This window comes from Somniosus microcephalus, chromosome 8 (assembly GCF_052327205.1).
Source record: "Somniosus microcephalus isolate GS21.2 chromosome 8, FLI_Smic_1.0, whole genome shotgun sequence".
Lineage (NCBI taxonomy): Eukaryota > Metazoa > Chordata > Chondrichthyes > Squaliformes > Somniosidae > Somniosus > Somniosus microcephalus.
In genome coordinates, this window is record NC_140994.1 from 35344012 (window position 1) to 35363181 (window position 19170).

Here is a 19170-nt window from a genome sequence, read left to right on the forward strand (position 1 = left end):
GTGATAAAGTCCCATGGCAGCACCTGGAATATTGAAATAGAGAGATTTTCTCTCAACACAAATACTCTACAATAAGCACTATTGTGTAGCAAGCTCGAATGTTCAATTGATTGCTGACGTTGCAGGGTATTGTTGCTGCCCAAGGACACCTCTGTCGGAACAGAAATTACTGGCAGGTAGCTATATTGCTCTTCATGTCTGCATTTTAAAGAATTCTGGTAAAAAATTCATGGACTTCAATGAAAGACAGAAACAACAGCATTTTTTTCCTGAATGATTGAACATGTTACTACATTTTACCAACCATATTGAACCACAAGAGTGTGGATTACCATGTCTATTTACAGTACATAAAAAAATTGAATAGTTTTTGTTTTTCTATTGTTTTTGCACCTAATGCAGAATGACTCTGACAGTCCTTAAAGAGTTATTAGCCAAAAATAAATATTAGTGAACAAGAGTTCAGTGGAAAACATCAACATAATTCATGTAAACACATAAAATGGGATGTTAAGTACCAATACTATGTGCTACAGACTTGAGCATATAATCTAGAATAACACGTCAGAGCTGCTGTCTTTCAGATGAGACATTAAACCACAGCTACATATGCCTGCTCAGATGGATGTTTAAAGATCCCATGGCACTACTTGAAGAGCAGGAAGTTCTCCCAGTGTCCTTCTTCAACTAAGACCACACAACAGAGTATCTGATCATTCATTCATTTGCTGTTTGTGGGGCCTTGCTGAGTGCAAATTAGCTGCTGGATTTGGCTACATAAACACATTCAGTGCATTTCAAAAAATAATCCATTGATTGTGAAGTGCGTTGGGATGTCCAGAAGACATAAGACACCATTATAAATGCATATTCATTCTCTAATATGGTGACATTTTTAAATATTATTTCAGTAGTACCCATTCCTATGTGAACTAATACAAGTTGCTCCAATCCATCACATCACTTTGTTTCCTTGAAATAACAGATGGGACTGCCAATTGAGAGAACACACTATATTATTGTACTTTAGTTAATTTAAATAATATTTAGGCAAGATACTTGTCCAAAAACACATTCAGCTAGTGCAGAGTTGTAAATCAATGATGAATGTCTACAGAAAAGTTATCAGATGTGGTTCCTGTTTCTCAATACTGGTTTCAGTGTTTAACTAGATCTTGCAGCTGCACAGATCACCGAACTTACCCCATGCCTGTTAAATGTTGGCTAAATGCCAGGCAGACTCAAGAATGTGTTCTCAGAGGAAAACATCTTCATATATTCATCCTGCAGGACGGCACCAATGACTTGTGTTTCTATCATTTGTGAAAATTTGTTTATTATTTCATAACAGATGCTTAGTGTCATTAGGTTTATATTACTACAGTAAACTCTTGTTTAAACAGCACTTTAATCATCCGGAATACTTTAATAACCGGCATCTTCTACCATACATTTAAAGGAACATTCTCTAGGTGAGTACCCAATTATACAGTACATTTCTTGATTTTTTATTTTTGTTTGTGTTAAAAATTGCCTTGGTAGATATACCTCTCTGTTATCCAGAATTTTGTATCAACCGGCACCATCCTGGTCCCATAGGTGCCGGATAAGAGCGAGTTTACTGTACTCGGTTTATATTGACTGTGCTCTGTTACGACAAAATAATAAAAATGACATTAGTCAAAAACTATTATTTGATAAAGATTGGGAAGCAACAAAAACTGAAATATTAGTTGTGTTTTAATAAGTGTCTGAAAACTGAATGCTCGAATATTCAATGAAAAACCATTTTTTGTCTCAGACATATTTTCATGGTGAAGTACGTACTTCCTTAAATGTTCCACACGATAAGCATTTTTCTTTTCAGACAATTTCTTAGTTGAAGGGTTGCTCCATTGAGCTCAAAATGACATTTCAGTCAAGAGGAAATGAAGCAGACACTATACACCAACATGAGGAAGAATAATCCACATGGAGTATGTAGTAATTAAACAGAAAAACATGGCTCCTGATTAATTATAGTGAAACCCAAGGTGGGTAGTTGATATACTCCATGAAGATTCCTCCTATCTGATCTTGGCAAAATTTACTCACTTCATTGAAATGTTGTATACCTAGGCTTTATGATGGAGAACTATAATGAAGGATTTCTGGTATAGCGTAAATATTAATACATGGAAACCAATAATATCCCTTACTGTGGGTGGAGGTCAAAAATGTAGCTCCCCAAAGCAAAAACATAAATAAATCTCTAAATATGCCAGCAAACATTACATATCTCAGTATGTGACAATAGCTGTCCACTGGTCAGGTCTGCTCTAAGTTATACTGATAAGGAACGACGTCAAACGCAGGACAGGTGAATGGAATTTAGGTGCCATCTAGCTCATTTGCATGTGTGCTGGTGAAGGGGCGGGTGTAGAGAATGGCCCCACCCACCCAGACTGGACATTTTGTCAATATAAAAACTGGTATACTGGTCTGTCCAAAAATTGGAGCCTCAACATGGAGATGGACCTTCATTATGCTCCTATCCCTCCAGGTCATGGATTTTTATCTCCACAAAGATGCAAATGAGTTTAATTCAATCTTTTCTTCAGTTTTACATCTGGTGTAATTTTGGCTGTTACCTTTGAAGGTTATGGGTTCAAGGGCCACTCCATAACTTGATGTAAACTGACACTTTCAGTACTGAGAGTCCTACTCCCTTGGTTCGTCCAGTGAGATTTCTGGCCATTTGTTCCCATTCACCTCCCCCACCACCCCCCCACCACCTCTCGCCCCTCCCTGGAAACAATCTTTCACTGTTTACCCACAGTAAAGTCCCCAGGTTTCACTGGAAATACTCAGGTGGTCAGGCAGCATCTGTGGAGCGAGAAACGGAGTTAACGTTTCAGGTCGATGACCTTTTGAAACTCTGTTTCTCTCTCCACAGATACTACCTGACCTGCTGAGTATTTCCAGCATTTTCAGTTTTTATTTCAGATTTGATTTGATCTGGGGTTTGATTTCAGGGCAGTAGGCTCTTGTAGCTGAGGCACAAAAGGAAAAGCGGCCCAACCATGGCTAACAAAAGAAATTAAGGATATTAGATCCAAAGAGGAGTCATATAACGTTGCCAGAAAAAATAGCAAACCTGAGGATTGGGAGCAGTTTAGAGTTCAGCAAAAAAGGACCAAGAGTTTGATTAAGAGGGGAAAAAGAGAGTGAGAGTAAACTTGTAAGGAACATAAAAGATTCTTCAAGTATGTAAAAAGAAAAAGATTAGTGAAGGCAAATGAAGGTCCCTTACAGTCAGAAACGGGAGAATTTATAATGGAGAATAAGAAAATGGCACAGCAATTAAACAAATATTTTGGTTCGGTCTTCACGGACGAGGACACAAATAACTTCCCAGAAATGCTAGGGAACCAAGGGTCTAGTGAGAAGGAGGAATTAAAGGAAATTAGTATTAGTTAAAAAAAAGTGCTGGAGAAATTAATGGGACTGAAAGCTGATAAATCCCCAGGGCCTGATAATCTGCATCCCAGAGTACTAAGAGAGGTAGCCATGGAAATAGTGAATGCATTGGTTGTTATCTTCCAAAATTCTATAGATTATGGAACAGTTCCTGCAGATTGGAGGGTGGCAAATGTAACCCCACTATTTAAAAAGAGGGAGAAAACAGGAAACTGCCTATCAGTAGTAGGGAAAATGCTACAAGTCTATTATAAAGAATGTGATAACAGGACACTTAGAAAATATCAACGGGATTAGACAAAGTCAACATGGATTTATGAAAGGGAAATTGTGTTTGACAAACCTACTGGATTTTTTTTTTTTTTTTTTTTTTTTTTTTTTGAGGATGTCACTGGTAGAATAGATAAGGGAGAACCAATGGATGTGGTGTATTTGGATTTTCAGAAGGCCTTTGATAAAGTCTCACATAAGAGGTTAGTGTGCAAAATTAAAGCACATGGGATTGGGGGTAATATACTGGCATGGATTGAAAATTGGTTAACAGACAGGAAAGAGTAGGAATAAATGGATCTTTTTTGGAGTGGCAGGCGGTGACTAGTGGGGTACTGCAGGGATCCGTGCTTGGGCCCCAGCTATTTCACACTATCAGTGATTTGGAGGAGGGAACCAAATGTAATATTTCCAAGTTTGCTGACGACACGAAACTAGGTGGGGTTGTGAGGAGGATGCAGAGGCTTCAAGGCGATTTAGACAAGTTGAGTAAGTAGGCAAATACATGACAGATGCAGTATAACATGGATAAATGTGAAGTTATCCACTTCAGTAAGAAAAACAGAAAGGTAGATTATTTAAATGGTGATAGATTGGGAAATGTTGATGTACAAAGGGACCTGGGTGTCCTTGTACACCAGTCACTGAAAGCAAACATGCAGGTGCAGCAGTTAGGAAGGGAAATGGATGTTGGCCTTCATTGCAAGAGGATTTGAGTACAGGAGCAAGGATGTCTTACTAGTTATACAGGGCCTTGGTGAGACCACACCTGGAATACTGTGTGCAGTTTTGATCTCCTTACCTAAGAAAGGATATACTTGCCATAGAGGGAGTGCAGCGAAGGTTCACCAGACTGATTCCTGGGATGGCAGGACTGTTGTATGAGATTGGGTCGACTAGGCCTGTATTCACTAGTTTAGAAGAATGAGAGGGGATCTCATTGAAACGTATAAAATTCTGACAGGGCTAGACTGACTGGATGCAGGGAGGATGTTTCCCCTGGCTGGGGGGGTCTAGAACGAGGGGCCACAATCTCAGGATACAGGTAGGTCATTTAGGACTGAGATGAGGAGAAATTTCTTCACTCAGAGGGTGGTGAACCTGTGGCATTCTCTACCACAGAAGGCCAAGTCACTGAATATATTTAAGGATAGATTTCTAGACGCAAAAGGCATCAAGGGGTATGGGGAAGAGAGTGGGAATATGGTATTGAGGTAGAGGATCAGCTATGATTATATTGAGTGGTGGGGCAGGCTCGAATGGCCTACTCCTGCTCCTATTTTTGTTTCTATTTCCAGTATTTTGTTTTTGTGTTGCCCCAGGTTTTGCTTGTCCTTTTACTGGCTGCTCCTCACTCGGCACCGCTCCTACTCACTATGTTGCCCCTTCTCCCTGCTGTCGGAAATGCTGAGCCCCACACCCACTCCATTCACCAGTCTCCCTCCTTTCCCCCCAACCCAACCTCAAGCTCCCATCCCTCTCTTCCCCCATGCACAAGCCCAGAGAGGGGATCCAAGCCCAGGCTGCAACAGTTCATTGTATTTTTGGGGAGCCAGGAGGAGCATTCCTGCTCTGTCTGGTTCCATAGAAATGTAACTTTAAAAAAAGTTTTCTGGCCATTTCTTGAACGGCCTCCAGGAGTCTCTAAGGATAGTTGGTTAGGTCATTCAAGGCCTGGCACTAAGTGGAGGCACAAGCTTTGCAAATTTCAATTGTGGTCATACCGTTATTTTTTTAAATTCATTCGTGGGATGTGGGTGTTGCTCACAAGCTCAGTATTTATTGCTCATTTCTAATTGCCCTTACATATACAAAAGCACCAAACACCCATTTGAGGCTGGTGCTGGGACACCAAAAAGAGTCACTAGCTTCCAAATTGGCAGCTGGCATTTGTCCAGGGGTATCAAGCATTAGAAATTGGAATCCAAGATTTGGTCCCATGTTTTAGACCCCAAAAAAAAATGGGCAAACCAATTCTGAATTTCTCCAGTCTTTCAACTTCATTAGTAGCAGTTTGACCTTTATGAAACATGCATATCACCAGTTTTGCTCTTCCTTTACAATTGTTATGTGCAATACTTTAATTGTTCCGATTACTTCCATGTTTTGTCCAATGCATTCTGCATTTCTGGGCAGTCTCCTCCGAATCCACTGCCCTGTCTAGTTTATCACTAGACGGTTTTGCATTGGAATTTCTGAATTTACATTAATGTAAATTAGAAATCAGTAGGCTTGGCCACTGACATTTATTTATGTATTTGCCGTATGAGTGGAACAAATTTATCTGCCTGCAAATGGGCAAGGAAAATACTGATCAGTTTGTGGAAAATTCAAACTTTTGCTTTACTGGCTCGAGGGAGATCGCTTGCATTTTTCTAAATTCTATGGGTAGATATGCACCTCACTTTCACACCCAGGCACTACTGCATAGCATAACCTCAACACACCCTAAGCAATGCTATAAAAGATTTGCCAATATACTGGCCTTGAAGGGTACAGTGAAGATTCAATAGAATGATACCTGGGGTTAAATTATGAGGACATGTTGAATAAACTTGGCTTGCATTCCTTGAGTTTAGACGGTTGAATGGCGATTTAATCAAATTGTTTAAAATGATAAAGGGGTTCGACAGGGTACAGAGGAACTATTTCCTCCAGTGGGGGAAATGTTGAAGGGGGGTACAATCTTAAATTAGAGCTACGCCATTCAGAAGTGAAATCAAGAAGCACTTTTTCCACAAATGGTAGAAGAAATCTGGAACTCCCTCCCAAAAGGCTGTGAACATTGGATCAACTAATTTTCTAAGACTGAGATAGATAAATCTTTGTTGCGCAAGGGTATCAAAAGGATATGGCTCAACAGGGGAACGGAGGTACAGATCAACCATGATCTAATTGAATGGCGGAACAGGCTCGCAAGGCTGAATGGCCTACCTCTGTTCCTATAACTTTTTTTGCATGTTTAATTTTATAACCAATATGGATTGCTTCATGCAACAAACTTAACAATGGCAAATACAAAAAGATATCATGGAGTAAGTTCTGTAGTCCATATTAAGATACCATTCCCTGATGTCTTTTACCTTCATGAGCACCAAAATGTTAAAACATTTCACAATGCACAAGATACTGGCTAGCACAACTAAAATACAACAGCATCAAGTACTCCCAGGTCAGCAATTACATGAATCAGGTGCAGCGCAAGGTTGCCTCTGCTCGAAGTATGCTGTAACCCCAGAACAGCAGCACCTGCAAGAGGAACAATTGTTTCCCACTCTTGACACCACATAGCCCTGTGTCCTCTAAAATGAAAGAATTTAGTGCCAATGGGTTGCATTTTTTTTTTAATATAAATGGTGAGATTTGTTCCAAGGTAATACTTTGAATTGCAAGCTGAAAAAAACTGAAAACCCTTACAATACCTGTAGTTTCCAATGACTAACAAGTTCTTATTCTACATTGATTAAAGCAGGTTAGTTTTCAATCAGTAAAACAGCTCAATTTAGAGCTTTTAATAGGCAATACAAATCTAACAAACTGAAACCATATAAAGTTTGTTTTTAAAATCATTTTATTTTTTTTAGATACAGAACAAAGAAATAATCCAGACACGACTAATGTCAATTTGCTTTCGGCATGTCTTCATAATCCACCCATTCCACACCCAACACTCAAATGAGCTAGCATTTAATTTTTTTTTTTTTACAAATGTGAATCGCACTAACATGCAAACCACTCAAAAATATCTTTAAAATGAAGTATCATAAATGGTACAGATTTTTGCACTGCACCTTCAATTAACAAATGGCACATATTACTGTTAAAATTAAACAGTTGGTTCTGACATGATTGTTGTATTTTACATTTTTAATTTTAGACTTAAACACTCCATTTGTAGATGGCCTGAAGAAATTATGCAACTATTCAACCTTGCATTAATTTTATATGGTTCAATAAACCTGCATGGTATTAACTAAGCACAGCAACAGAATAGATAGAAAAGCAAAAAATAGAGCACTGAAACTATTCTTAATGACACTACACCCAAAGCAGCTTGAAGAAATAAAATTTAAGGCTTCAGTTTGAAATTTACTTTGTATAATTTTACATACCACGTAACTGCAGTAGGAAAGATATATTAACATACTCTTGTGAAACACAGCCATACATTGCACATTCTGGGCAACCTGCTACTTCAGTACTGTACAATTGAATAGCTTTTTTTATTCTTTCAACAACTTCTAACTGACACAAAGTAGTAAGTGTGATACCTTTACACTAGAGCATGCTTTAAAAATCATATTGGTGTATTAAATGTTATCTATAGATATTTACACTTGTAACCTTCACCCTAATCCCCTTTGTCCAGGTGTATGCATGTATGTAGAGCACACCTCTAATATAGCCAAAACAGTGCAAGGGACTCCAGCAGTCCAAATATAGCCAGTGTTCCCTCTCATAGTTTCCTGATTTTAGAGTGTAGTGCAACCTACTTTTAATTTTAAAAACCTGTTGCCTTCCTCGGGCTTCTTGTTCAATGCGTAGGATGGTGAAGCAAAGAAACAATTTAAAACCGATGTACAGTGTTAAATTTGATGCATCTCAATCTGTGCCAGTGCGCTGGCATTTCAAGATGGCCACGAATTAGAACTTCCCTGAAAACAGCAGCCAGTTGGTCCGTAGCAATGTGAAATTCAGTTGTCTGATGTTTATTGAACATTTAGCCTGGCTTTATGATACAAGGCTTTAAAAATCCCTTTACAACAGAGTATCTATGAAATTAATATCGTGGAATGCTCAACTAAAAAAAAAAGATTGTCAAAAGTCTGGTTGACATTTTCCCACTAACACTGCATTTATTTTTAAATTCAGACACAATAGCACTTCATTTTCAAAATAAATTCATCATTCTCGATTACTTTGCTCTTCAAAAACAAATTAACAGATTATATGCTTCCCCCCTCCCCAACCCCATCCCAGACCAAAAAAAAAAGAGCAGAACTGGGAAACATTTCACATCCTCCACCATGAGCTCAGCTGTGATAGAATTTTTAAAATATTCAGCTTTAAAATAAATAGTCTATATTTTGTTCATGGTGTCAGTGAACATTTTGATGTTTTGTCATTAGAAAAATCTGGGCTCCTCTTATTTGTAGGTAAACAGAATGAGTCCCTGCTCATTGCGTCTGGTAACCTGCCATCCCAAAGCCAGCTTGGTTAGGTATAACAGCTGTACCCTGCCCTTGGGCTGGCTGAGCACCAAATCCACCTACCCAGGCAGCTGCAGACTGAGGTTGACTGCAAAGAAATCAAAACAAGAATATCACAATAATGATTTTAACTTCAAACTTATTACCGATTATTGCACATTAAATAGATAACATGACTTTAAAGTTACAAAACATACATTTCCCAATAATCATTCAACAAGTACACAAATTACAGATTGATTTAATATTACAGCTAGAATAGTTCAGAGATGATTGGGACAGGTGCAAGGGGCACATTTACCAAACCCCATTCTCCAGTCTAGTCATAGGGGAGTACATTTTTGCAGGTCCAGTTTCTCCACAGAAAGTTGACATTTTACTTGAGTTCAAACTGCTTTATCCAGTAAATTACTTACTCTACTCCAAATCCTTGCTGATTCCACGCTTGGCCATACATTCCATAAGAGGGCACCTGCCAGCCATTGGCTACATACTGACCATACTGTTGAGCATTGCCATACCACTGGCCCCACTGACCCCAGGGCTGAGCAAATTCCATCTGAATAAAGAGGAATTAATAAAATTACTACAAATTTGCTGCTCCTGATGTTCAGTGGTAAAACCAAGAGTTATTCAGTACATCAAGTTACCTGCTGATACTTGTTGGTGGAATCAGTAGTTTCTTTACCCCAATAGCACTTCACAATATGGCCTTCAATGGTGGTTCCATTGACCGACACTATAGCATGAGCAGCACTATCATGTGTTGCAAACCTACAAAAATTACAAGAATGTTAGCTACTGTAATTTAACATTATTGTACAAGTAAATGTAATGCTCACCACATGTGGTCCTGGGGCTCTGGCAATCCAGAAGCCCAGACAAGTCTGTCCCATTTATGCTTAAGTTTCTTATTTGCTGGCATGAAGAGTGAACGTTAGAAAAAGGCCATTTTAGCACAGTTGCCTGAATGGTGAATAAATTCTAATGATGAACAAGCCAAGATATTAATACCAGCAAGTTGAATTGAGGTGTAAATAAAATCTGAATATTCATCTAAACTTTAGACGTGGCTGCCTCAAGGTCCCATGGCACACAAGGACAAAAAGCTTGCACACCGACTATACACCAAACAATGTACACATAAGCACAAGGCTGTTCTTGCCATCTAAATGTTCTCTCTTCTCTAGAAGGTGCTGGATTGTGCTGCAGTAACAGCACTCCAATATCTCAAGCAAGTAGGCATTCTTCATGCGTGAGCCTAAAGAGCATTGTGACAGGAATTTCAACAGTGATTACATCATTCTCAATTGATATGCACAACCCTAGTGACTCCTGCTGGAAGGTATGCAGTCTGGAATAGTTAGTGACCCCTGCTCTAAAGTATCTAGTCTGGAACAGGAATCCTGGTCATTTCTTTTTAGCCCAGGGATACAAGTTAACTGTAGTTTTCTTTAGTGCAGCCCTATCTATGATCAGAACAGAGAGCAAAGAAATGAAACTGTGACCTTCGCCCCCTCTTCTAGATTTCCACAGCACCAAGCATCAATCCTGGGAAAGTAAACATGTAGGTGACCAGCTCAAAATCCTCCATGGCTATAAAATCAGCCAATAGGACCATTAATATATTGGCAACTCACCATAATAATCACAACTGAGATCATCATATGGACAACAGAAGGTACAAGTTCACCATTTCCAACTGACTGGGATATTTACTTTCTAATGATACACCGTGCTTTATAGAGGTCCAACATACTGTGCCCATATCATCCATTGTAAAGAATGTTTCAGCAAGTAGCTCAAGACCTAAACAAAATGGAACAACTTGCATACTGCCACTAATCCAATTCTAAGCTATTCAAACCGAAATGGTAATTGTTAGTCAGATCAGCACAAACTATGTTAAAATGAATTGACAGTATCTACAGTAAGGTGAATATTTATACTGGAGGCACGGTTGGGACTAGTAGACAAAGATTACAAAAGTAATCAGTAAAAATGTTAACTGGAGGGGTCATAAGAACATAAGAAATAGGAGCAGGAGTAGGCCAATTGGCCCCTCGAGCCTGCTCCGCCATTCAATAAGATCATGGCTGATCTGATCCTAACCGCCAATCCACTATGACAGGACTATCTCCTGAATCTAACAGCATTAGACACACGAAAACAGGAGCAGGATCAGGCTACACGGCCCCTGGGCCCGCTCCGCTACCCACAGGGCCATGACCTATCCGAACCTAGACTCATGTCCAAATTCCTGCCCGCCCCCCGTAACCCTTAATTCCCTTTTCTACTAGGAAACTGTCTATTTCTGTTTTAAATTTATGTAATGATGTAGCTTCGACAGCTTTTTGGGGCAGCATATTCCATGGACCTACCACCCTCTGAGTGAAGTAGTTCCTCCTCATCTCAGTTTTGAAAGAGCAGCCCCTTATTCTAAGACTATGCCCCCTAGTTCTAGTGTCACCCATCATCGGGAACATCTTCCCTGCATCCACCCGATCCAACCCCTTCATAATCTTATATGTTTCAATAAGATTGCCTCTCATTCTTCTGAACTCCAATGAGTAGAGTCCCAATCTACTCAACCTCTCCTCACATGTCCATCCCCTCAGGTCAGCTTTTTATAGTGTAAGACCATGATTCATAGTATTGCAGCTTACATGCAAAAACCAATGAAGTCACAGATTAACCTTAGAGTTTAACTTCAAATATTAAGAATGGCTTTACATTTCAAATAGCTATATTTCAGGTAAAACAAAAAAAAAGGTAGTGTTACAAGTACCTGACAAAGGAGTACCCCTTTTCTGGGAAAACTCTGATTTCCATGATTTGCCCAAATGGTGAGAAAGTCTGACGCATAAGCTGTTCTATAAGAGTTGAAGGATTATAAATGTGCAGGAATGTTACAATATACAAATATTTTGTTTATATAAATGTTGATCCATTTGTCACACATTTAAATCAATGTTGCCCATACCTGTTAGCCCAGATGCTATACCGCCACAGTAGACAGTACAATTTGTGGAACTAGACTGATTGACTACTTCTTCAAATCTTAGATGTTTAGAACTGCCTATATAAAGAAAAAAAGTCAGTCAGTCTCTTCAACCCTGTAAACAGATGCATACACATTGTGACTGGCTATTTCAAGAGTTTGTCAGAAAGAGCTGGGAGAAGAGATTCCATCACCCTAGTTGTATGTAAGTTACTAATGGTGCTGTATAGCACTATTACCATAGGAATAATTTAATCTATATATAAAGGAATCGATCTGTCTGTGTCCTTGGGTGTGCGTCTGTCTGGCTATGCGCTCGAAAGTTATATGGCGTACCTACGCGCGCTTTACCTCCGAAGAAAGCTTACGCTTCCGGGACGCTCGTAAGCGTATTTACTTTTCGGTCGGACGAAAATTGTTCGCGCCTTATGCAAAAAACCTTCAAAATTAAACTCATTATCTGCTACTTAGCATTGATTGACTGAAGTCAAGGTTCGACCAATCCTGTGCCGTCACGATTGACCAATCCTACAGTACGGTCCCCTGATGGTTGGCCAAATCGGTGTGTGTGTGTGCGGGACTAATAGTTTTCATCTCAGGGATCTGGCAGTCATTGTTTCACTGCCATTACTTCAGCTTCCAGCTCAAACTACTTTGATCATCCAGCTTTGAAAAAGTTAGTATCTCTTAAAAATAACATAAGATTTACCAAAAACGTTTTATAAGTACTTGCACCTTTCAAGGTATTAAAAAAGGTAGAAATGTTGCCCGGCAGCAGATTCACACAGGGAGAGAGAGAGAGAGAGAGACAGGGCCTGAAAGCCCTTTGATCATCCAGCTTTGAAAAAGTTAGTTGCTCTTTTAAAAATAACATAAGATTTACCAAAAACCTTTTATAAGTACGTTCACTTTCACCTTTCAAGGTATTAAAAAAGGTAGAAATGTTGCCCAGCAGCAGATTCACAAAGGGACACAGACAGGGCCCTAAAGCCTGGGACTCGATTTAAAATGTTGCCCGGCAGCAGATTCACAGAGGGACAGAGACAGGGCCTGAAAGCCTGGTACTCGATTTAAACCGCCCGGCCCAAAACAGCCCTGGCAAAGCCGGGCTCCCCCCAGCTAGTATCAAATAAATGAGTAATAGTCAAAGTGGCTCGTGCATGATATTTTGCATCTTCCAAATTGATGAGATGTAATGAGAATCCTACACAGTTTGCAAGAACACTGAAAATAAATGCAATAACTATTAGCCCTGAGCAATACTAACTCAGTACAGCAGAGTAAAAGAAAGTTTCAGGTAATAGAATTTACATAAGATTTGGCCCAACCAGTCCATGTTGAGGTTTATCGGCTACATAAGCAGCAGTTCTACTCACATATGCCCACTCTGTGCCATATCCCCTTTCCTACAACCACATATCTAACCTATTCTTTGACTACAGCCGCACAACCCGTGTAAAAAACATTTCTCCTGCTCTCCATCTTAAATCCCTTACATTTAATCTTTTATCCATGTTGCCTTTCATTGGAAAGTTTGTTTCTATCTACTCCATCCTTCATTATTTTAAAACACCAATCAAATCCACCCCTCAATTCCCTCTGTTCGAATGAACACAGCCCCAAATCCCTCCCCCCCCCCACCAAATCTTTCTTTGCATTTCCTGATAACAGACAGCATCCTGGTGAATCAGTGCTGTACCCGCTTACAAAAAAAAAATATACGGATGCTTAAAATCAGAAATAAACACAGAAAATGCTGGGAATATGCAGGTCAGGCAGCATCCGTGGAGACAGAGTTAATTGCTTCAGGTCGTTGACCTTTCGGCAGAACTGGGGAAACTGACAAAAGGTCATCGACCTGAAACATTAGCTCGACGTCTCTCTCCACAGATGCTGCCTGACCTGCTGAGCAATTCCAGCATTTTCTGTTCCCTTTCTTGTTACCTCAACATCCTTCCTTAATGTGCAGCCAAAATTGCTAACAGTACTCCAACTGTAGTCTCAAGGTTTGATATAGATTCGCCATTACATCGACTTTATATTTTATCCCTCTTGCCATAAAACCCAATATTCCATTAGCTTTTTAGTAATGGATTTACCAACCTGCAGGAGAACAGAAAGCTACATTTAATGCCTGGTGAACTGTAACCCCAAATCCCTGCTTTTCTAGTGTCCCCCACCCCCAAGTATTTTTTTTAATATTTTTTTTAAAAACTAAAAATGTACCATCTCAGAATTCCACCTGCCAATTTCTTTTGCTCATGCCACCATTTTATCAATATGCTTTGGTTCTTAGTCTTCAAATTTGGACACCACTTCCTCTAGCCCTATATCCAAATCATTGATGTACACTGAACAGAAACAATTCCAGAACTGAACCCTGTGGGGCAGCACTACCCACTTCCAGCCACCCCAAGAAATTGCCTATAAAGCCTAGTTTTTAAATCCAATTTGGTAACCCCCCCCCCCCCCCCCCCAAATTCTCTTGTGTGGTACCATGTCAAAGGCTTTCCACATATACCACCTCCTCAAAAGAATGCAATCATGTTTGTCAAGCAAGATCGGAAATCTGCATAGGCCATTGCTAATTATTTTCTCTTCTAGATATTTAGTCATTTCACCTTTAAAGATTTAAAAATGCTCCTTAGCACTAACTGGGCTGTAATGACCGAGCTTAACCGTATCGCTATGAAAATGGGTATTAAATTAGCCATTCTCCAGTCTTCTGGCACACATTCACTCTACAGAACTCAAATATAATTTCTGGGGCATTTGCTATTTCAAAGAATATGATCCACTTACAGAAACGGAGGTCATTTTTGTGAGAAAAGTGTTGCAAATTGTTAATAAACCCCTTTCATTAATGTTGAGTACCTCTGCAAAAAAATTAAATGGCCACGAATTTATTTCAAAAAGGTTAAATTTTTTTGCGCTATTTGTTTGTCTTTCAAAGTCATTAATCCAAGTTAGTAAAACTACAGGCTCCAGTTCTTCAGTACCTAGTTCTTAATCACATTACGGGTAAACACAAATTCTCATCAATTCAGTAATTATAGAAACCCAGAAGCTGTTTAATGTCAAAGACAGTAAATCGGGCACCTTCTAGCTTAAAAACTATATACAGGAAACTCTTTGGTATCGGGCACAGACGGGACCGGGATGGTGCTGGATGACGGAGAGGGTTATCTACCGAGGCTATTTTTAAACAGAGTCAGACTCCTGTTATTGAGGTGTTCGGACTTCCGACAGCACCAAGAAGCCGAGTAGTGGCAGTTTGGAGAACTACCCCCACTAACTAACTCAGCCACCGCGAGAGACTCGGACTCTGCAACATTTCCGGTTATTGAGGTGTTGTTTTCGGAGTATGAATTTTGCCGGTTAGAGAATTCCGGATATTTAGGTGCCGTTTAAACGAGAGTTTCCTGTATAGTCATAACGGCACAGGAGGCCGCCATACGGCCCATCGAGTCAGTGCCGGCTCTGTAGAGCAATCCAGTCAGTGCCATTCCCCAGCTATAAAAATAGATTGTGAAACTTACTCTCTGGTGCACTCTTCGGAGCTGGTGGTTTACGCGTTGCCCAGTTTGTTCGAATTTGCCGGCCTCCCAGCCACTGTCCACCCATGTGCACAATTGCATTTTCTGCATCCTATGGACAGCAGATAAATAATGTAGAAGTGATGCAAATTCTGCCTCAAACAATAATCATTATTCAATTCAAGGGCCACTGTGCTTCAGACTGAGACAGTATTGACAGTGCAGAGATGCGAATATGAAAACATGCATTCACTTAAATCCCTTATAGTTGAAGGGTGGACATAGATGAACATACAAAAATGATGCAGTACACTGCTTCTGGGTTATCAGCTGCTAAACCACACAATTCTATTGTTGTAGCAATGCGACACTTTGTATGTCAATATTTATATTTTAGTAACTGACTATTGCAGAATTTAAAACATTTAAACAGTGGATTGAGAAATACATCTACAATGACAAGTATTTATTTTTTAGTCCACAGGTCAACACAATCTCCACTGACATAAATGAATCAGACAAACATTTCTCAAAGCCAATCATAAAGTTGATAAAGAATTGAAATAATGAGATCATAACCAGATCAGCAGAAATTTGTGGATACAGAATTGCTGCAGATTACCTGGAATCCTATATACTTATACATTTGCCTAACAGTAAAAACTTGGTTTTGTAGAATTCAAGTCCAAGCAATTTGCATTGAAAATTAAACAGAACAGAAATGCAATTTAATATTTAGGTAATTGATCAAATATTCACAATTTCCACAATATCCAATTATTCATAAGCCAAAAGGCATCAATCACATTGCTTTTAACTTAACCAAATGGCCACTTTAGACGGCTTCTAATGCAATGGTCAAAATAGTTCATTTTTAGTGAGGTTATAGCATTGATGTAGTGTGAGCAGAAATGGTTCCAGAACAGAACCCTGTGGGACTGCACTACTCACTACCAATCTGAAGCCAGATTTTAAAATTCTGCCCCTCTTTAACTAGTCCCTGGCCAAGAGGATGTGCAGAAAACACACCCGAGAATCAGTCAATATTGTTCTGTAACCTGCCACTACAAGTTGGACAATAATCCTTCAAATGAGTTTGCTTTAATGTTTCCTCCCTCCATTCCCGTCAGGAGGCAGCCAACCTACCTATCCATCCAACCCTCCCTCAGCTGAGATCTGGAACAGAGTGACGCAGCTGCAAACACAAATCTGATCATCTTGCATGTTTAACAGTCGATTTATAATGCTCAAATGAAGACAGTAAAAAATACATAATTCACAAAATGGCAGTCAGCATCGTCTAAACCAGCAAATCACCACCAAAATTTAGCAGGTGCATTTCCTGAATAGGCCCTCTGTTAAAGTTAACCAATTGCACCGAATGACCGTTCATACAATTCAGAGTTGTTGCTGATTTAGTTCAACACGTTTATGGCATTGCATCACTTGAGAAAGCACTACACAAAACTGACCGTCAGATTTGATCCTGCAGAAAATCCAGGTCTTACTATTTACCCGAAATTGGCATAAACCCAAATTATAAATTCACTAGTCAAAGTCAGGCACAGAAGGAGGCCATTCGGCCCATCGAGTCCGTGCTGGCTCTCTGTAGAGCAATCCAGTCAGTCCCATTTCCCCGCTCTATCCCCACAAGTTTATTTCCCTCAAGAGCCTATCCAGTCTCCCCTTGAAAACATTGAGTGTCTCCACTTCCGTCGGCAGCGATTTCCAGGTACTCACCACTCGCTGCGTAAAAAAAGTTCTTTCACATCCCCCCTGTATCTCTTGCCCAAAACCTTAAACCTGTGTCCCCGAGTCCTTGTACCATCAACTAGTGGGAACAGCCTTTCCCAGTTTAGCCTATCCAAACCGATCATGATCTTGTCCACCTCTATCAAATCTCCCCTCAACCTCCTTTGCTCTAATGAAAACAAATCCAGCTTCTCCAAACTGTCCTGGTAGCCAAAATCCCCCATCCCCAGAACCATTCTGGTAAATCTCCTCTGCACCCTCTCAAGGGCCTTCACATCCTTCCTAAAGTGTGGTGACCAGAATTGGACGCAATACTCCAGTTGTGGCCTAACCAACGCTTTATAAAGGTTCAGCATAACTTCTCTACTTTGGTACTCACTACTTCTAGTTATGAAGCCCAAGATCCCACATGCTTTGCTAACCACTCTCTCAATATGTCATGCCACCTTCAGGGACCTATGCACATTAACTCCCAGGTCCCTCTGTCCCTACACACTCTTTAAAACTGTGCCATTAAGTGTATATTGTCTCTCTCTGTTCTTTCTACCAAAATGCATCACCTCACACTTCTCTATTAAATTCCATCTGCCACTTGTCTGCCCATTCTGCTAGCCTTTCTATGTCCTGTTGCAGTCGATTGGTATCATCACCGTTTGCCACACCGCCAATTTAGTGTCATCGGCAAATTTAGAAATTCTTCTGTATTCCAATATCCAGGTCATTTATATATTTCACCAAAAAGCAGTGGCCCCAGGCCTGACCCTTGGGGAACACCACGGTCTACCATTCTCCAGTCTGAAAAACCGCAATTTATCACAACTCGCTGTTTTCTTTCCTTAAGCAAGTTTCTTATCCAAGTTGCCACTGACCCACCTATTCCATGAGCCTCAATTTTATTAACCAGCCTTCTATGTGGTACTTTGTCAAGCACCTTCCGAAAATCCACGTAGACAACATTCATTGCATTCCCTTCATCAAAAAATTCAATTAGATTACTCAAACACGATCTGCCTTTTACAAATCAGTGTTGCTCTGCTTAATTAGCTTAAACCTCTCCAAGTGCCCGTTAATTTTTTCCTTGATTATTGTTCCTAAAACTTTACCCAACACTGATGTTAAACTGACCGACCTGTAGTTACCAAGATTGTCCTTACACCCTTTTGAAAAATGGTGTCACATTTGCCACTTTCCAATCCTCGGCACCTCCCCGCATCTAGGGAAGATTGGAAAATTATGGCAAGCTCTTCTGCTATTTCCTCCCCCAATTTCCTTAGCAACCTGGGATGCAAGCCACCTGGACCAGGCGACTTATCCACTCCAAGCATACCCAGCCTTTCCAGTAAATCCTGTCCATCAATCTTCACCCCTTCCATTGCTTCTACCTTTTCCACTTCTACCGATATTTTGTCAGCATCCACCTCGTGGTAAACACCGATACAAAGTATTCATTGAGTATTCTAGCCTTGCCCCGCACCTCTAAGCATATATCACCTTCTTTGTCGCCAATAGGCCCCACCCCGCTTTTTACTACCCGCTTACATGCCGGTAGAAGATTTTTGGGTTCCCTTTTATGTTAACTGCCATTCTACTCTCATATTCTCTCTTTGCCAATCTTATTTTCATCTTCACTTCCCCTCTCAACTTATTGTATTTGGTCTAGTTCTCCCTTGAAGAATTCACCTGACATGCATCATACACTTTTTTTGTTTCATCATCTTCTCTATCTCCCTCATCATCCAAGGAGCCCTTGCTTTGGTTCCCTAGCCTGTACTTGGAACATCTCAAAGATACCCATTGTTCCGTTACAGTTTTTCCCGTCAGTCTTTGGTTCCATTTTACCCTGGCTAGATCTTTTCGCATCCCATTGAAGTTAGCCCTATTCCAGTTTAGAAGTTCCACTCCAGATTGTTCCTTGCTCCTCTCCATTGCTAATCTAAATCTT

General features: G+C 40.1%; 1 protein-coding gene across 10 annotated transcripts in view; it reads right to left on the reverse strand.

The window, feature by feature from the left end:
* Positions 1–7277: 7277 nt before the first annotated feature.
* The window catches only part of tial1 (TIA1 cytotoxic granule-associated RNA binding protein-like 1), a 36162-nt gene continuing 24269 nt past the window's right edge, over positions 7278–19170 (reverse strand). For all 10 annotated transcript variants that reach the window (XM_085994537.1, XM_085994534.1, XM_085994533.1 and 7 more), the window contains 6 exons: positions 15480–15588; positions 11923–12018; positions 11728–11812; positions 9590–9713; positions 9356–9498; positions 7278–9027 (listed from right to left, as the gene is read on the reverse strand). In XM_085994537.1, coding sequence (XP_085850663.1) covers positions 8907–9027; positions 9356–9498; positions 9590–9713; positions 11728–11812; positions 11923–12018; positions 15480–15588 — 678 coding nt within the window. In that variant the 3' untranslated portion in view covers positions 7278–8906. The remainder of the gene's footprint in view (positions 9028–9355; positions 9499–9589; positions 9714–11727; positions 11813–11922; positions 12019–15479; positions 15589–19170) is intronic.